Source organism: Callithrix jacchus, chromosome 6 (assembly GCF_049354715.1).
Source record: "Callithrix jacchus isolate 240 chromosome 6, calJac240_pri, whole genome shotgun sequence".
NCBI classification, from domain to species: Eukaryota; Metazoa; Chordata; class Mammalia; order Primates; family Cebidae; genus Callithrix; species Callithrix jacchus.
The window spans coordinates 152,003,399-152,021,946 of record NC_133507.1 but is presented as its reverse complement, the minus strand read 5'-3'; the positions used below and the strand labels follow the sequence as shown (position 1 = coordinate 152,021,946).

Here is an 18,548-nt window from a genome sequence, read left to right as displayed (position 1 = left end):
GTCACAGCTTATTGCTGCAAGCATTAGTGAGTCCTGTGTGACCGCTGGGAGAGGATTCTGGAAGCTTGCTTTTGTTGTCTCTGAACTTCACCGCATGTGCCTTTTCCATTTGCCATGTTTTGCATGCTTCACTCATAAACCTTAGCTGCAAATGTGATGATGTCCCAAGTCCTAGGAGAGCTAGCAAATCATCAAGCCTGAGGCTGGTTTTGCAGACCCTCAATGCAGGTGTCTACTCCTAAACAGTATGCTATCTGTGTGGATGTTTTCCGGCTGAGATTGTAGATGACCAGAAAACTCACCTTGTTTGAATCGCTCCTTTTGTAGAGTGCCCCTCAGTTTACCACAGGTCACAGGAAGTTCAGGTTGTTCAAAATCAATATTTTTATCTCTGGGAATTCTTGGAGCTGCAAGGAAGCATTGTTTGTTTTCCATTCCATCTTCTTTCACAACTGTGCATTGTCCCCCCAGCCTGTCTTGAGAACTTTTTTTATAATGTAAAATGTATTGGAGGGATGTCCCCCATGAATCAGTTATATTTCAGAGTCTTTCTTTTATGGCACATTAGATAGCTACAGACACTGTCGTCCTCTACTCCACCCTCTAAAATCCCACACAGCAGCCTGGTGCGTGGTAGGATCTCAGCTTTAAAGCTGGTTGGTCGCATCCACCTATTACACAGTGATTTTCCAAAGGGAGATTCCCACTCATATCATTGCTTCGATGTTATGTTTAAAAAAGAACCCTCAAATTTTAGTCTCATCTCCCCATTCCAGGCATTGACTGAGGGGACGGAGGGCAGGATGGCAGTGTGGCCCCTAATGGAGCATCTTTCGAGGTGGTGTCTGTCTCCCTCTTTGTCTACTGCTTTGCTTCACTTCCCTTTCACTTGAGCTTTCTCTGTGGCTAGAAGCAAAGCTTGGTGTGAGGGGATCTAGAAGAAATTGCACATTGAGAGAGGAGGGATGACTAGAGATCGATGAAGGGTTCAAATACACGGAAGAAACAGGACCTGGTATTTTCAATAGATCAATAGGGTGATTATAATTAACAACAATTGATTGTACATTTCAAAATAGCTAAAAGGGAATAATCTGAATGTTCCTGGCATCAAAAAAGATAAATATTTAAAGTGATGAATATCCCAATAATTCTGATTTGATTATATGAAGTATCAAATTATTACATGTACCCCCAAATATTTCTATCTTATTATGTATTAATCAATCAATCAATCAATAAAAAAGAAAGTGAGCGTTGCTCAGGGAACCCTGCAAGGGCACATGACTGGGGCACTGGGGATCTGGTTCCACTGAAGCCACTGGTTCCAATGAAGGGCTTAAAATGAACTTCTGGTCAATGTCAAGGCTCAGCACTAGCTCCATATGCCAATTAAAAAAACTGACCTATTACTCACAGTATAAGGTGTTAAATATTAAACGTTTAATTATGAAAAGCATATCAATTACTTCTTTTTACCTCTTCTTCTTCTTCTTCTTCTTCTTCTTTTCAAAGGTTTAGTGTTGGCTTTTATTCCTGAGAAAGTTGAAAGACAACATAAGTGTCTCTGCATTGCACATAGTAGCGTTTTACAAAACCACCATTCAAATGCAACTTTTCAGGACCCTGTCTAGAACTTAAAGAAAAATATCAAGTGCTAGATCAGGAGTCAGGAAGTTTTTTTTTGTAAAGAGACAGATAGTAAGTAGTTCAGATTTTTCCGTTCATAACTTCTGTTGTGACTATTCAGCTCTGTAGCTGTATATGAATGCATCCGTAGACAGTGTATAAATCAAAGGATGTGACTGGCTGTGCTCCAATTAAACTTTATTTACGGTCAGCAGGATGGATTTGCCCTGTAGGTCATAGGCTGCTGACGCCGATCTAGACTTAGTTACAACCATGATGCTTAACTATATTTCTCTGAGATGCAGCCTATATTTCCCTATCAATATCTCCAAATCAACTCAAATGAATTTGAAACAGTATTTTACCTGCTTTCCAAGCAACAGGAGAGCAAGAATGAAGTTGAACATGCATTCAGTGCTTGTGGCATGCCAGGAGCTATCCTGAAATCTTTACCGCTATTAACCTCCTTCATCTTTAGAACAAAATCTATTAAATAAGCACTGGTACTATCCTCGCTTTACAGATGAGGGAATGATGAGGAAATTGATGCTCAGAGATAAAAATATAAATTAAAGTGTTTACAATTTTCTTTGGGAAAGGGACAGAGATAAAAATCAGCAACATATGGTCTCAGGACATAGCTTATGGTAGACGCTACCCGTCAGATACATAAACTTGGAAGGTTTTGTACTAAAAATGGTGAGGAAAATGACCAAGGACTTAAAAACCAACCCAATGAAGGCTATTCAAGAGGAATTTATAGAAATTAAGGCACAAGGCCTAAGAGTTGTATGGCTAAAGATAGCACAAGGGGTTGACTTAAAAGATCTCTCAGGGCTGGCTGTGGTGGCTCACGCCTGTAATCCCAGCACTTGGGGAGGCTGAGGCAGGTGGATTACCTGAGGTCAGGAGTTCAAGACCAGCCGGGCCAACATGATGAAACTCTGCCTCTACTAAAAAAAAAAAAAAAAATAGCCAGGCATGGTGGTGCGTGCCTATAATCCCAGCTATTTGGGAGGCTGAGGTAGCAGAATCATTTAAACCTGGGAGGTGGAGGTTACAGTGAGCCAAGATAGCACCACTGTATACCAGCCAGGCTGGCAGAGCAAGACTCCATCTCAAAAACAAAACAAAAACCTGGAAGCATGTATCTATGTGCTGATCGATGTGTCCAAACAAAGAGCCAGTCATTCCAGATGTATGTTTAGATCTGCATCGTTCAAATATGTTTCCTGAAGTCAGGCACACAAATTGGATGCTCTTTCTTTCTGAAGGTCTGTCCCCATTATTCTGTGCCCATGGCTGGTATCATAGGGTGTCAGTTTGGATCCTGTAATCCCCAGGAGAAAACCTCCTCCAGATACTCAATCATGAATGCTCTTTCTTTTGAGCAAATTATGACTAGATTAAGCCGGAAAGGCATTTTTCCTTCAATCTAGGATAAAGAAACCTTGAGATTGCTGACAACATATTTTCTGGGCCTCTGTCATAACAATTACTTAGAGATTTGCTTTTTGTTTTGTTTTGTTTTCCACCTCATCAAGATAAAAATGATACCGTCAGACATTTACTGATAATTCACATGTCAAGAGGAATCATATCCCAAGAAAAAGCATGCTCCACCTCACAAGATGTTGCCCTCAGGAAGTTTATTAAAATATTAAGGAGACACATGGAGAGGAGAGATTACTAAACTTGCATAAAAGAATTATAAACTTGGCTATTATAAACTAAAGAATTTTTTTCTTTTTTGACTGAGTCTTGCCCTCTTGCTCTGTTGCCCAGGCTGGAGTGCAGTGGCACGATCTCAGCTCCCTGCAACCTCTGCCTCCCGGGCTCAAAATTCTCCTGCCTCAGCCTCCCAAGTAGCTGGGATCACGGGTGTGTACCATCATATTTGGCTAATTTTTGTATTTTTAGTAGAGATGGGGTTTTACCGTGTTGCCCAGGCTGGTCTTGAATCCAGGGCTTAAGCGATCCCCCTGCCTTAGCCTCCCAAAGTGCTGGGGTTACAGGTGTAAGCTACTGCTTATGGCCTGAACTAAAGGTTTAAAAGAAACACATAAAATGTGGAAACACTGAAAACTCGAGGAAGTAGATGAAGCTTTCTTATCACTCCTTGCTTGTCTCTTAGAAAAAGTTGCTCTAGCTTGATCATTTTCCAAGATCATGATCCGGCCAGGTGTGGTAGATAATGTGGTTGCTACAGTAAGATATTATCCACATGGGTGGCTCTGGTGGGACTCTCCCTCCTGTCACTCATGATGCTCAAGTTGCAGGTGTACCCTGGAAAACTGGCTACTTCTAACTCCTCTCTCTTTCCCCCAACTCTCCCTCTTCCCCACAGTCCCATCAAAAGACACCTGTGCTCTGTCTGCTTTCTTCTTTCCCACAGAGTGGGAAATCCAGCTCTGGCCGTAACCTGGATCTATTCAGCAGTAGCCATTATTGGTCAATGTATGTTCTTTTGCTCTCAGTCTCTCTATGTTTAAATCCTTCTTGGACTGCAGGGAATTCCTTTCAATCAAAACCTATTGAGGGCCTCAGGGCAAAACATCAGAAGCTGATTGCACTCCTTCCCAGTTCTTGGCATGAAGACATCTGGGCTGAGGAGCAGATCTTGTAATAAAGTGCGCATAACTGTGCTTTGCAGTGGCTGGGTGTTCGCTGGCTCCAGCACCTCACTGCAATTGTACATCCAGGCAGTCAAATGCTGGGACGAAGTAGGTTTTAACAGTTCTGGGTCTACCAGTCTTAATTCTACATTAACCACATAAAATAATATGGTCAGAAAAATTTAAAAATTATTTAAAAAAATATATATTTTTCATAGCAGGGACTAATCATTATGGGCAAAAGAGTTTATTACCATGTTTAGGTGATTCTTTAGTTATCTCAGAGTATTGCAGAAACCTCAACATCCAAGAATGTCACAATAGGAGCCCTGTACTCCTACATCCTAAGGCAAGATGCTAGTCTATCTGCAAAGAACATGGTAGGGGATTGGGAGCCTGGTTCTGCCTACATCAGCCTTCTCCACCTCTAGCCTCTAGTAGAGAGGCCACATTTCTCTGGAGAGACTTGTCAGACACCTTCTCTCCAGCCAAAGGAGAAGGTTTAAAGACATCTAAGCAGGAGACGGACCTCTGTCACTGGGAATGTCAGGGAAAGAGAGACTCTCAGACTCACCCCTGAGAAGCATAAAGGTGAGGGTCATGGCTAGTGGGGTCAAGAGTGCCAGAGGGCTGAGCTGGGAGCCAGCAGGGGAATCAATGAAGAAGCACAATTCCCGTGGCCTGGTGCAGACCCTGTGGATGGAGCTAGACTGGGTGTTTTTAAGAGGTACTCTCACTGAGGGTGTATCTTCCAGAAGGACCATCCAGAGTCTTAATTCCCAAGCAGGTTGGCTGCCACCAACCATGGAGAGGCAGTTGCATACACTGCGTCTGCCATTCTAGTGGGGGAATTCATAGCTAAAGGAAATATATATATGTATTTATATTTGTTTCACTATGTTAGGTGATTCTTTAGTTATCACAGAGTATTAGCAGAAGCCTCAACATCCAAGAATGCTACAATAGGAGCCCAGTACTCCTGTATCCTCAGGCAAGATGCTTTCTTTCTCTCTCTTTCTCTCTATTAATATATATACATATAATGCTCTTTCTCGTGCTCTCTCTATATATATAGTGTGTATATATACACACACATATAAAGAGTGTATATATACATATATGCATATATAGAGTGTATATATATACATATACACATAGTGTATTCTATGCACATATGTATTCTATATATAGTGTGTGAATATAGAATATAATACATATATTCTCTATATATATTCTTTCTCTATGTGTGTGTGTATATATATACACTCTTTATATACACACATACATATATATGTAGAATGTAGGCACATTCTACGTGTGTGTGTGTGTGTGTGTGTGTGTGTATGGGGGGAGAGAGAGAGAGAAAGAGAGAGAGAGAGAGAGAGAGAGAGAGAGAGAGAAAGAGAGAGAGAGAAAGAGAGAGAGAGAGAAAGAGAGAGAGAGTACTCCTTCTGCTAAATTGATAACTCTCAAGGCTGGAAATAGTTGTTGGCATAAAAATAAAAACAAAACAAACAAAACCTATGTAATTAACAAGTAATGTAGCTGTCCCTCCTCTTGCCCATCACCATGGGGTAATTATGTGGACTTGGGTCTGCCCCATGTAAATTACGGTTTTACTCATCTGTAAAGTGAAATTAAAGTCAGTTAGACTAGACTGACTGCCCTTCGAGGGCCATCCCAACCATATATATATATATATATATATATATATATATATATATATATATATATATATATCAGAGAGAGAGAGAGAGAGAGAGAGTCTATATGAAGTTATGTGGCCAGAGAAAAAGTTTCAGGTGTCAAAATTCTTTTATATGACAAATTTGTCTGTAAATTTGAGCAGGATGGCAACAGGGCAGCCTGGCAGGAGATGGTGTCTATCTTCTCTGCTTGCCTCCTCCTCTTTCACAGCAGCTTTCTCCTGGCTGAAAGAGCAGCTCAGCAGAGTTCTAGAATCATCTGCAAATTGCACGAGGGGAAACTTTACATTTCAGAGTCTCTAATTGGTGGAGGTGAGGACTGAAGAGCTGACTTAGTAGAAACAGGTGTACATGTCTTAAATGAACTTGAGGATGCTGAGCTGCCATTCCAACCCTTCCAGCTAGTGACACTGGGGAAGAGACACATTCTACAAGGTTTCTGTGCTGATGATGCAGGAGACGGGGCTGTCCATGGTTTTTACCAATTCCTGTAGGAGATCCATGGAGTGAGAAGTCACGTAGGAAGCTGGGATGGGCCTTGGAGGGCAGTCAGTCTAGTCTGATTTAATTTCACTTTACAAAAGAGTAAACTGTAATTTACCTGGGGCCGACCCAAGTCCACACAGTTACCACATGGTGATGGGCAAGAGGGGGGACAGCTACATCACTTGTGAATTACACAGGTTTTGTTTGTGTTGTTTTTATGCCAACAACTATTTCCAGCCTTGAAAGCTCCTGGTTCAGCAGAGGGAGCCCTCAAGCAGCTTGTGGGCCCTGGGGTCTGTTTGCAGATCCATCACCAAGCTACTTACTTGTTTGTGGTGCTATCATCCTTTCTCCCTGACATATTTTGGAACTTGACTAAATCTGATATGTTTCTCAACAGTAATTACAGCTACATAAAGCAATTAGTTTCTTACTAAGAGCATGAGAATTTAGATGTTACTTATTTAAAGTGTTTTTTTTTTTTTTTACCTTTTGGATGCCTTCTTGTCTGTAGGGCTTTGTTATTCCATGTTGAGTGTTTTCTACGTCTGCCTCTTTTTCTCCCTGAGAAAATAGGAAAATATAAATATGGATGGTGTATAAAACTGACATTATACATAATAGTGCTTTCAAAAATGTTGTTTAGCTGTAACTTTTCCAGATCCTAACACACAAAGAAAAATATGTAACAGATAGACTTGCAATGACCATGCCTTTGGTGGTTAACCCGGGTTCATCCTAGATTTTCTTTTCTTTACCGTGACATTAATCCAAATTTATTTGCCCCCCACATTAATTTTAAAAAGAATTTAAGATAGAGTTTCATTTATATCCCAAAGAATACTGTAACAATAATAATTATGAGGACTGATACCTAAGTGCTCATCATGTGCTAGACACTAATATAAGATATTTATACCTACTAATTATTTATGAGATAGAGACTTCTACTACCCTATCACCAAGGAAGAAACCGCAGCATACAGAAATTGCAAAATGAAGGGAAGAATTGCAGATTTCCTCCGGTTGTGAAGCAGAAACCAATGGCAGCAATGCAAGAATTTGGATTGTTCAGCTTATTATGATGGTGAGACACCAGCCACCATCTTAGCCCTCAGTGAAGGTGCTGGCACTGAAAATACAGTGAAAATGACCAAAGGTCTTAGTCACATAGCTTTGGCCAAAAAATTAGGATCTAAGAAACTAATCATGAGACTATTGTCCAAGGAAAATTTACGCAGAGATTCAAGTCCCAGAAAACCTTATGGTTAGAAACCTATCTTGGGAATATGCTCTCAGATTCAGCAGGTGATGGGGAGTAGGCAGAAAGACAGTGAGGTGTGTGCAGGAGCATCTCATGAACGCCATGTTTAAAAGTTCTGATCTCTCAGACAAGGCCACAAAGTGCACCCTTTCCCTCCCCTCCCCATCCCCATTCTTCTTTCCTTCCTGCCTCCCTTCATCCTTCCCTCCCTCCCTCTTTCCCTCCCCACACCATTTCCTTGTCTTTATCTTCCCTTCTCTTTCCTTCTATGGCCTGGCCACAATTTGAACTTGTCCAACCACAGACATCTTAGGTGAACAAAGACTCTTTTTCTGTCCCTCTACGTCTTTCTCTGGTCCTGTTGTAGTCACCTTTCATCAAAGCCCATTGAAGACAAATTAGAGGTATACAAGTAGTTTAGTTCAGTTTGCTCGAGCTCTACTTACTAGATTTGGGGCTTAAGATCTGCTAATACTGTAGAGCTCCTGGGACTTCCTTTGTAATTATTCTTTGCAAATTTTCTTGCTCAAATACCCCACAGGAAGTAGTGTGGCTATTCTTGGATTTCCTATCTAAATGCTACCATGTTCTTGCTACAGAAGTTGAGTAAAGTGCTCCACCCTCCTTAAGACAAGTGAGAAGACTTCAGCTTCAAGGCAACTGATCTGCACCTTCAGGAGTTTGAGGAAGGCAGAGACATTTATAGACTCAGTCCTAGAATGTTGAGAGGGTATGAACAGTCATAATTCCTATAGGACTCCCTGGGGAAAGAAGGAGCTCACTTAGTTCTTCTTGAGAGATAATCCATCTGGGAGAATCACTTGGATGGATGAGTTGACCCCAGCAGGAGCATAGTGTGGACCTAGGGCTGGGAGATGGAGACTGAGGAAATTGGTAAGCAGCCAGTTGAAGTTCCTGAATTAGGGGAACTTCAGTTGAGAGGTTCTCTCTAAGTTGAGTGTCTCTGAAGAACTCACAAATGAATATGGCTCATGCATCCACCATATCTAGGAGACACCAAAATCTATAAGGTTAGTGCAAAAGTAATTGCGGTTTTTGCTATTACTTTTTTTTTAAAGGCAAAACCCACAATTACTTTTGCACTAACCTACGTAATATGAGGGCCATTTCAGCTCCTAATCACTAACCCACAATTACTTTTGCACTAACCTACGTAATATGAGGGCCATTTCAGCTCCTAATCACTAACCCACAATTACTTTTGCACTAACCTACGTAATATAAGGGCCATTTCTGCTCCTGATCACTTCCTTCTCCCCCTCCTCTTAGACCTAAATTAGCTAAAAGCAATAGATACTGAGTGGAGTTGGAGAGGAAGAGTGGATGAAAGTAAATGCTGACTTCACCCAGCTTGCCTATCACATAGTTTCCAGTTTTAATATCAGCTCAGGCTTTTAAATATTAAATGAGATATTACTGCTGGCCAGGTGCGGTGGCTCACGCCTGTAATCATAGCACTTTGGGAGGCCAAGGCGGGCGGATCACGAGGTCAAGAGATTGAGACCATCCTGGCCAACATGGTGAAACCTCATCTTTACTAAAAATACAAAAATTAGCTGGGCGTGGTGGCACACGCCTGTAGTCCCATTTACTCGGGAGGCTGAGGCAGGAGAATTGCTTGAACCCAGGAGGGGAAGGTTGCAGTGAGCCCAGATTGCGCCACTGCACTCCAGCCTGGCACCTGGCAATGGAGCAAGACTCTGTCTCAAAAAAAAAAAAAGATATTACTGCTAAAAGGGACTAGCATAGCTCTAGAGCTCACCTAAGACTTCATCCATGGGCAAGAAAAGAACTATCTGGGAGAACAGGTTTGAAAAGGAAGTAGAAGGAATAAATGTGATTTCTGCTTAGACTTAACAAATCCAACTATCCCTCATTTCCTAATCAGGGCTGGCATGTCTCTCACATAGCTCTGTAATGCAGCTCAGCTTCCAGCTCCTGTTCTTGCCAAAGAGTCTCAGGTGACTAAAAGGCTGGCTCTGAATCAATGGAGAGTCTGAGTTTTCCTCCTTATTTGAGAGAATCAGTGACTCTGGAGGCAAACATGAAGGGCAAGTAAGCATATTGCTATTTGTTACCCATAGTCATTCTTTCTTCCATAAGAATAGACTTACAGCTGAACCCAGGACAGCCTGGCCAGCACGACATTTTTCAGCCTCACGTTACAGCAAGCTCTGGCCATGTGACCAAGTTTTGGCCAATGGGATGCAGGCAGAAGACTTCTGAGTCTTTCTATTAAAATAAATAAATGGCTGGTTCTTTTGTCAATTTTTTTTTTTTCATTCCCACTAGTTGGGAGACAATGTCAACCAGATCAGCCTCTGTGGACCCACAGTCGGAAACCTTATGTGAAGGAAGGCAGACTTCTGGCCTTTTACATTATGTGGTTTAAGCCATTGCATTTGGGGATCTGTTTATTTCAATAACTTAGCTGCTACTCTAAATAATCCATTAGGTCTGAAGCCATCATGGCCCTTAGGAGATTTTGAGGCTGCAGCAAAGATGGGGTCTGGCAGAAAGAACAGGACCACAGTGAGTTCTAAGGAGTAAATCCCCACATTTCTTCTTACCTTTTTGGAGACCGTTTGCTTTAGACATATGTCTTCTCTTCTTTCCTGCAAACAGAAAAGAAAAAAAATAATTCTTTAGAACTATAAACAAAGATTTAAACACTTTATATGTCAATAGTTATCAAGTATTTAATTTTGTTTTCCTTCCACTTTTGTGGGACTAAGTCATCGGCTTCCAACATCCCATCTTGGTAGTTGTCACCCAGAAACGAATAACCACAAAGCAACCTGTTTTTACACAGTGCTAGTCGTTTACACTATGCTTGTACATATCCATATGTGGTCTTATCATTCATAATGAAGAAACTTGTTTTTTTAAACCAGTTGTTTTAGACCAGTTTTTTTTTTTTTTTCAGACCTGTCATCCAGGCTGGAGTGCAGTGGCATAATCTCAGCTCACTGCAACCTCTGCCTCCTGGGTTCAAATGATTCTCCTGCCTCAGCCTCCAGAGTAGTTAGGACTATAGGCACCTGCCACCACGCCCAACTAATTTTTTGTATTTTTAGTAGAGATGGGGTTTCACCATGTTAGCCAGGATGGTCTCAATCTCCTAACCTCATGATCCACCTGCCTCAGCCTCCCAAAGTGCTGGTATTACAGGCTTGAGCCACTGCACACAGCCAAAAAAGTTTTAAGGTAGCTGAAATCAAGCAGAAGCTGACAGCAGCAGCAGAAGAGTACCAAGAGGGTAAAGCATTAATAGGTCTAAGAAATCACCAGTGACAGCCAGGCGCAGTGGCTCATGCCTGGAATCCCAGCACTTTGGAAGGCCAAGGAATGTGGATTGCTTGTAGGCCAGGATTTCAAGACCAGCCTGACCAACATGGCAAAACCCCATCTTCACTGGAAATACAAAAATTAGCCTGGAGTAGTGGCATGCATCTGTAGTCCCAGCTACTTGGGAAGCTGAGGCAGGACAATGGCTTGAACCTGGGAGGAGGAGATTGCTGGGCGACAGGGCAAGACTCTGTCTCAGAAAAAAAGAAATAAATTACCAGTGAAGTACACTTTTTGGAATTCAGAGGCATGCCTTAAACAGTAAAGCTGTAATCATCTTATAACAATCAGAACTTAAGAAAGAAGTAGAAAAAAAATCAGAGAAATGATGACAGTTTGGAAGGTAAATAAAAGAGATTATGCATTTCAGAAATTAAAGTGAAGGATGGAAATTGCATAAATAGGAAAAGGAAACAAGAAGCTTTAAGAATGATTAAGAAAAATTAGAGAGAAAATAAGCTGGACACAGTGGCTCACACTTGTAATCTCAGCATTTTGTGAGTCCAAGCCAGGTGGATCACCTGAGCTCAGGAAGTTGAGACCAGGCTGGCCAACATAGTGAAACCCCATCTTTATGAAAAATTAAAAAATTAGCTGGCATGGTGGCACACACCTGTAGTCCCAGCTACTTGGGAGACTGAGGCAGGAGAATCACTTGCCCTGGGAGTGAGCTGAGACACTGTCTCAAAAACAAAATAATATAAAATAAAAATTAGAGAGCAAATTATCAATATAAGTCAACAAATTATTGAAATTCCCAAAGAAGAAAATCCAAATAATGGAAGAAATACTTGATGAAAAATTTCGTGGAGTTATAATATAAAAAGTATCTATCTCTTCACTTTGTCACAGAGAATTGACTAAAAACAGCCAACACCAAGATATATTTCCAGCAAATTTATTGGACTTTAAAGGTAAATAAAGAATAAAATGGGCAGGGTAGGCAAAAAGTTATATTCAAGGGAGGAGACTTATTGGCCACAAAATTTTTCACAGCAACATTTAATGCCACAGGGAAGTGGAGAAAAACCTATAGGATATTTCTAGAAATACAGAATGAGCAAACTATTTTTTCAGGTATAAATATCACAAACAAATAATTTTGAACAGAAAAATCCTTGGAATGCAGTTTCTGAGACCTTACTGGGAAAACTGCTACAAGATATACTTCAGCAAATTAAGGTAGAACTGAGAAATTCTGGCAAAAGGACCAAAATAAAAGTGGCAGATGAGAATATCAAGTGCATATGCTCTGACAATATAGAAATAGTATATAATAACAAAAAAAAAAAGTAAGGAGAAGGGTTGGGTAGAGTGGCTCACGCCTGTAATCCCAGCACTTTGGGAGGCTTAGGTGGAAAGATCACTTGAAGCCAGGAGTTTGAGATCAGCTTGGGAAAACTAGCAAAACCTCGTCTCTACAAAACATTGGAAAAAATTAGCAAGCTGTGGTGGTGGACATCTGTAGTTGTAACTACTGGGGAGGCTGAGGTGGGAGGATCACTGGAGTTAGGGGTTGTAGCTCTAACATCACTGCCCTCTAGCCTGGGAGGCAGAGTGAGACCCTCTCTCTAACTAAAACAAAACAAACAAACAAAAGACAAGGAAGAGAGAGCAAAAATGGGCTATAGAGCAAGTTCTTTGTTTATTTCATAGGTAGGAGTCCAACATTCTTGTGTTGACAAATCCAAGAGTGGATGTAAAGCATAGTTAATGGCTGAAAGGTAAACATAATGGGAATGTCATGGCCTAAAACTGGGTGGGAGAGGAAAAAAACTGGACAGCAGGATGGCACACAGGCTGACTTTATAAATCTTCTGGGTGCGAAACTAAAGGGTGCTGTCTAAAATAGAGCACCAGAGGAATCATATAAAGGTAATCCTGAAAGTAATCACTGGAACAAAGACACAAACGTTCTTTAAATTGGAAGTATACACTCCTAACCATTGCAAAAATAGGAAATGAGTGTGGGCTGCTCACTCATTATTTCAAGGGAAAAACTCAGAGGTGGCTCACATGTCTTCTGCTCTGCCCTTGGCTAGAACCTAGTGACTTGGCCAGAGCTAACTGTAAGAAAGGCTGAAAGTATAGTGATTTGGTTTGGTTCTGTGTCCCCACCCAAATCTCATGTTGAATTGTAATCTCCATGTGTCAGTGGAGGGGGCTGGGGGAGGTGATTGGATCATGGAAGCAGATTTTCCCCTTGATGATCTCATGATAGTGAGTTCTCACAATCTCTGGTGGTTTAAAAATGTGGCACTTCAGCAGCCAGCACAGGAACTCACAACTGTCTAACATGCTAAGCTTCCTGGGCAGAGGGAAGGTGGCATCCATCTCTATAGCTCCAGGTCATGCTTTTCCTCTGCTGGAGCCTGGGAGGCTGGATGGCTTAGTCCCAAGACCTGGCCCCTAAAGCCCAACACACTGGCTGTGGCTGACTGTGGCCAGAGTGGCTCTTTAGACCTGACCCTGACTCATTCTTCCTCACTAGGCAGGGCTTCCCTGCAGGAGCTCCAAAAACTGTAGCCAGAAGCTCAAGGACAGAACCCAGATATCCCTGGGCCTGAGCCCATAGGGGGAAGGGTGGTCACAGTCTCTGTGGACCAGCAAACTTAGCCTTTCCTCCTGGTAGTTCTGAGGAATCCAGGCAGCCCAGACAAGTGGGTTTCCCCCCAGCAAAGCACACCCTCTATACCAAGGGACAGTTAATGTGCTTCATTGAATAGAACCTCCAGGAAATATGGGACTTTGTAAAAAGACCAAACCTAGAGTTGATTGGAGTACCTGAAAAAGACAGGGAGAATGGAAACAAGCTGGAAAACACACTATTATCCAGGAGAACTTCCCCAACCTAGCAAGGCAGGCCAACATGCAAATTCAGAAAATATGGAGAACACCACCTAGATACTCCATGAGAAGATCAACTCCAATACACATGATCATCAGATTCTCCAAAGTCAAAATGAAGGAAAAAAGTGTTAAGGGCAGCCAGAGAGAAAGGCAAGGTCACCTACAAAGGGAAGCCCATAAGACTAACAGCAGACCTTTCAGCAGAAACTCTACAAGCCCAAAGAGATTGGGTGTCAATAATCAACATTCTTAAGGAAAAGAATTTTGAACCTAGAATTTCATATGCAGTCAAACTAGCTTCATAAGTGAAGGAGAAATAAAATCTTTTTCAGACAAGCAAATACTGAGGGAATTTGTTACCACCAGGCCTGCCTTGTAAGAGCTCCTGAAAGAAGCACTATATAAGGAAAGAAAAAGCTGGTACTGGCCACTGCAAAAACACACCCAAATATAAAGATCAATGACACTATGAAGAAACTGCATTAACTAGTGTGCAAAATAACCAGATAGCATCATGATGACAGGATCAAATTCACACATAACAATACCAACCTTAAATGTAAATGGGCTAAATGCTCCAATCAAAAAACACGGACTGGCAAATTGGATAGAGTCAAGACCTATTAGTGTGCTGTATTCAGGAGACCCATCTCACATGCAAAGACATGAATAGGCTCAAAATAAAGGGATGGAGGAAAATTTACCAAGCAAATGGAAAGCAAAAGAAAAACAGGGGTTGCAATCCTAGTCTCTGACAAAACAGACTTTGAACCAACAGAAATAAAAAAAGACAAAGAAGGGCATTACATAATGGTAGAGGAAAAAATTCAACAAGAAGAGCTAACTATTCTGAATATATATGCACCCAATACAGGAGCACCCAGATTCATAAAACAAGTTCTTACAGACCTACAAACAGACTCCTTAAACTGATAAGGAATGTCAGCAAAATCTTAGGATACAAAATCAATGTGCAAAAATTACTAGCTTTCCTTTACACCAACAACAGGCATGCAGAGAGCCAAATCATGAATGAACTTCCATTCATAATCACTACAAAGAGAATAAAATACCTAGGAACACAGCTAACAAGGGATGTGAAGGACCTCTTCAAGAAGAACTACATACCACTGCTCAAGGAAATAAAAGAGGACACAAACAAATAAAAAAATTCCAACCTTATTGTTAGGAAGAATCAATATTGTGAAAATGTCCATACTGTCCAAAGTAATTTATGGATTCAATGCTATTCTCATCAAACTACCATTGACATTCTTCACAGAATTAGAAAAAACTGCTTTAAATTCTATATGAAATCAAAGAAGACCCCGTGTAGCCAAGACAATCCTAAGCAAAAAGAACAAAGCTGGAGGTGTCATGCTACCTGACTTCAAACTATACTACAAGCCTACAGTAACCAAAACAGCATGGTGCTGGTACCAAAACACACATATAGACTAATGGAACAGAACAGAGACCTCAAAAATAACACCACACATCTACAATTATCTGATCTTTGACAAACCTGACAAAAACAAGCAATGGGGAAAGGATTTCTTGTTTAATAAATGCTGCTGGGAAAACTGGCCAACCATATACAGAAAACTGAAACTGGACTCCTTCCTTACACGAAAATTAACTGAAGATGGATTAAAGACTTAAATGTAAAACCCAAAGCCATAAAAACCCTAGAAGAAAACCTAGGCAATATGATTCAGGACATAGGCATGGGCAAGGACTTCATGATGAAAATGTCAAAAGCAATTGCAGCAAAAGACAGAATTGTCAAATGGGATCTAATTAAACTAAAGAGCTTCTGCATAGCAAAAGGAACTATCATCTTGAACAAACAGGCAACCTACAGAATGGGAGAAAATTTTGCAATCTACCCATCTGACAAAAGTCTAATATCCAGAATTTATTAGGAACTTACACAAATTTACAAGAAAAAACCAACCCCATAAAAAAGTGGGCAAAGGATATATGAACAGACACTTCTCAAAAGAAGACATTTACACAGCCAACAAACATTTGAAAATATGCTAAACATCACTGAATATTAGAGAAATGCAAATCCAAACCACAATGAGATCCCATCTCATACCAGTCACAATGGCACTTATTAAAAAGTCTAAAAACAATAGATCCTGGTGAGGCTGTGGAGAAATATGGTGGAAATGTAAATTAGTTCGACCACTGTGGAAGACAGTATGGACATTCCTCAAGGATCTAGAAGCAGAAATATAGTTTGATCCAGCAATCCCATTACTGGGTGTATACCCAGAGAAACATAAATCATTCTACTATATAGACACATACACATGTATGTTTATTGCAGCACTATTTACAATAGCATAGTCATGGAACCAAACAAAATGCCCATCAATAATAGACTGAATAAAGAAAATGTGGTATACATAAACCATGGAATACTATGCAGCCATAAAAAAGAATGAGATCATGTTCTTTGCAGGGACATGGATGAAGCTGGAAGCCATCACTCTTAGCAACTTAAAATAAGAATTAAAAAATGTAGCACTTTCCCTTTAGCTCACCATCTCCTGGTTTGGTGTGGTAAGATGTTTGCTTCCCTTTCACCTTTTACCATGATTGTAAGTTTCCTGAGGCCTTCCAGCCATGTGGAACTGTGAGTCAATTAAACTTCTATTTTAAAAAAAAAAAAATTACCCAGTCTCAGGTAGTTCTTTATAACAGTGTGAGAGTGGACTAATGCAGACAGTCTCAGCTAGGTAGTCACTAGCTAGTTACAACCACTAGAAGAAAAATGCAAATCTTCCTTAGTATCAGAAGTACACACATGCACATAAAATGCACAGAAGACAGAATGAGAAGTGTTGACTTAAAAAAAATCCAAATCCCTAGAATATATAATATAAATCAATGTGACTAAAACAAGATCAAACATCTTGGTCCTATCAATAAAATTCAATGGGCTTAAGTCACTTATTTAAAAAAGAAATTTTGAGATTGAATTACAAAATAAAAGCCAACATTTTATCATGTATAAAAATCTCACTTAAAAACATTATGGAAAATAAATATATAGGCAAAGATATAATCAGTATACATCAATAAAAAGAAATCAGAGACCATGTAATTCAGGCCAAAATTTTTAAGAAAGTAGGAATTATAGTAGATGCAATAAGAAATGGATAGAAAGACACTATTAATAGAAGTCTTTATTTTTGCTTCTTTTAGCCTAGAAGAGATGAGTGTAGAAAACGGAAAAGGATGGAAGACCCAAATGATTCGTTTAACAGAATCAATATGATTGGTACATGTTGAACTCCATAGCCAGAAAATAGAGTAGGCACATTTTCCCTACCCTCTCTTAAATAACTCTTGAGTCACAGAATAAATACAAATACAAATTGCAGGATATTTAGCAAATAACAAAAATAAAAACATTGCCTATGAGAAGCTATGGAGGATCGTAAATACAGAGCCTACAGAGAGGGAAAAAGCCTTAGCTGGGTGGGGTAGTTCATGACTGTCATCCCAGCTACTTGAGAGGCTGAGATGGGTGTATCATTTGAGGCCAGGAGTTCAAGACCAGCTTGGGCAACACGGTGAGACCCCCATCTCTAAAATAAAATAAAACAAAACAAAATAGTGGGACCTGGTGGCACATGTCTGTATCCCAGCTACTTGGGAAGCTGAAGCAGGAAGATAGCTTGAGCTGAGGAGTTCAAGGCTGTAGTGAGCCATGTTTTCACCACTGTACTCCAGCCTGAGTGACACAGCAGGATCCCTATCACCAAAAACAACCAAACCAAACCAATAATAGCCTTAAATAATAAAGCAGTGGGAAAAGAGACATCAGTTGAATTAAACATCTGCCTTAGAAAAGTTAGAACAAGTGAAAAAAAGTAAAGCAAATTATATGATCATAAGCCTGGAAAACTCAAGAGAAGCAATTAAAAATATATTGTCGTAATAGGAAAATTTAGTAAGTTTTCAAACTAAGATATAGAAATGAGTAGCATTTTTATATCAGGGTAAAAACCAGTTAAAAGATATAATGCAAGGGAAGACCTCATTTATAATAGAAATGAAAGCATCGCTGCCACCAAAGCGCAGACTCAACAAGAAAGTCTGCATCGCCACACGCAGAAAATAAATGTAAAAGCTCCACTGAAGGCACAAAGGACACTCGAACAAACTGACCAACATGGTGTGCTCGTGGAGAGGCAGCCTAGCATCATAAAGACGGGAGTTCTCCCTGTGTTTATTTATAAATTTAACACAATCCCACTACAAGTACCAACAGATTTTTAAAAAGTTGAGTAAAGCTGATAGATACATAATCTTCACATTCACAGATTCCATATCTGTGAATTTGTCTGCTGTTCAAATTTATCTGAATCCTCAAATCAATACTCATGGCACTTTTTTTTTTCATTTACAGACATGCAGTGCGGCAAATCATTTGAGTCACCTGTGCATGTTTTAGCTGAGGTCAAACAAGGTGATGCTTTGCCTTCTTGTTTCAGCATTCACACTTTAAACAAAAGTCCATTTGTGGTCTATTTAGTGTCTTTTTTTTTTGTATTTTTGTGCTTTTTGTTGGTAATTTCACTATTTAAAGTAGCACCCCAGTGTAATGCT

General features: G+C 40.3%; 1 protein-coding gene across 20 annotated transcripts in view; it reads right to left on the bottom strand.

Annotated features, from left to right (window-relative positions):
* SP100 (SP100 nuclear antigen) overlaps positions 1 to 18,548 on the bottom strand; it is a 123,896-nt gene that overhangs the window by 27,491 nt on the left and 77,857 nt on the right. For all 20 annotated transcript variants that reach the window (XM_054258020.2, XM_078328792.1, XM_078328794.1 and 17 more), the window contains 4 exons: positions 10,292 to 10,336; positions 6,926 to 7,000; positions 1,480 to 1,536; positions 303 to 407 (listed from right to left, as the gene is read on the bottom strand). In XM_054258020.2, coding sequence (XP_054113995.1) covers positions 303 to 407; positions 1,480 to 1,536; positions 6,926 to 7,000; positions 10,292 to 10,336 — 282 coding nt within the window. The remainder of the gene's footprint in view (positions 1 to 302; positions 408 to 1,479; positions 1,537 to 6,925; positions 7,001 to 10,291; positions 10,337 to 18,548) is intronic.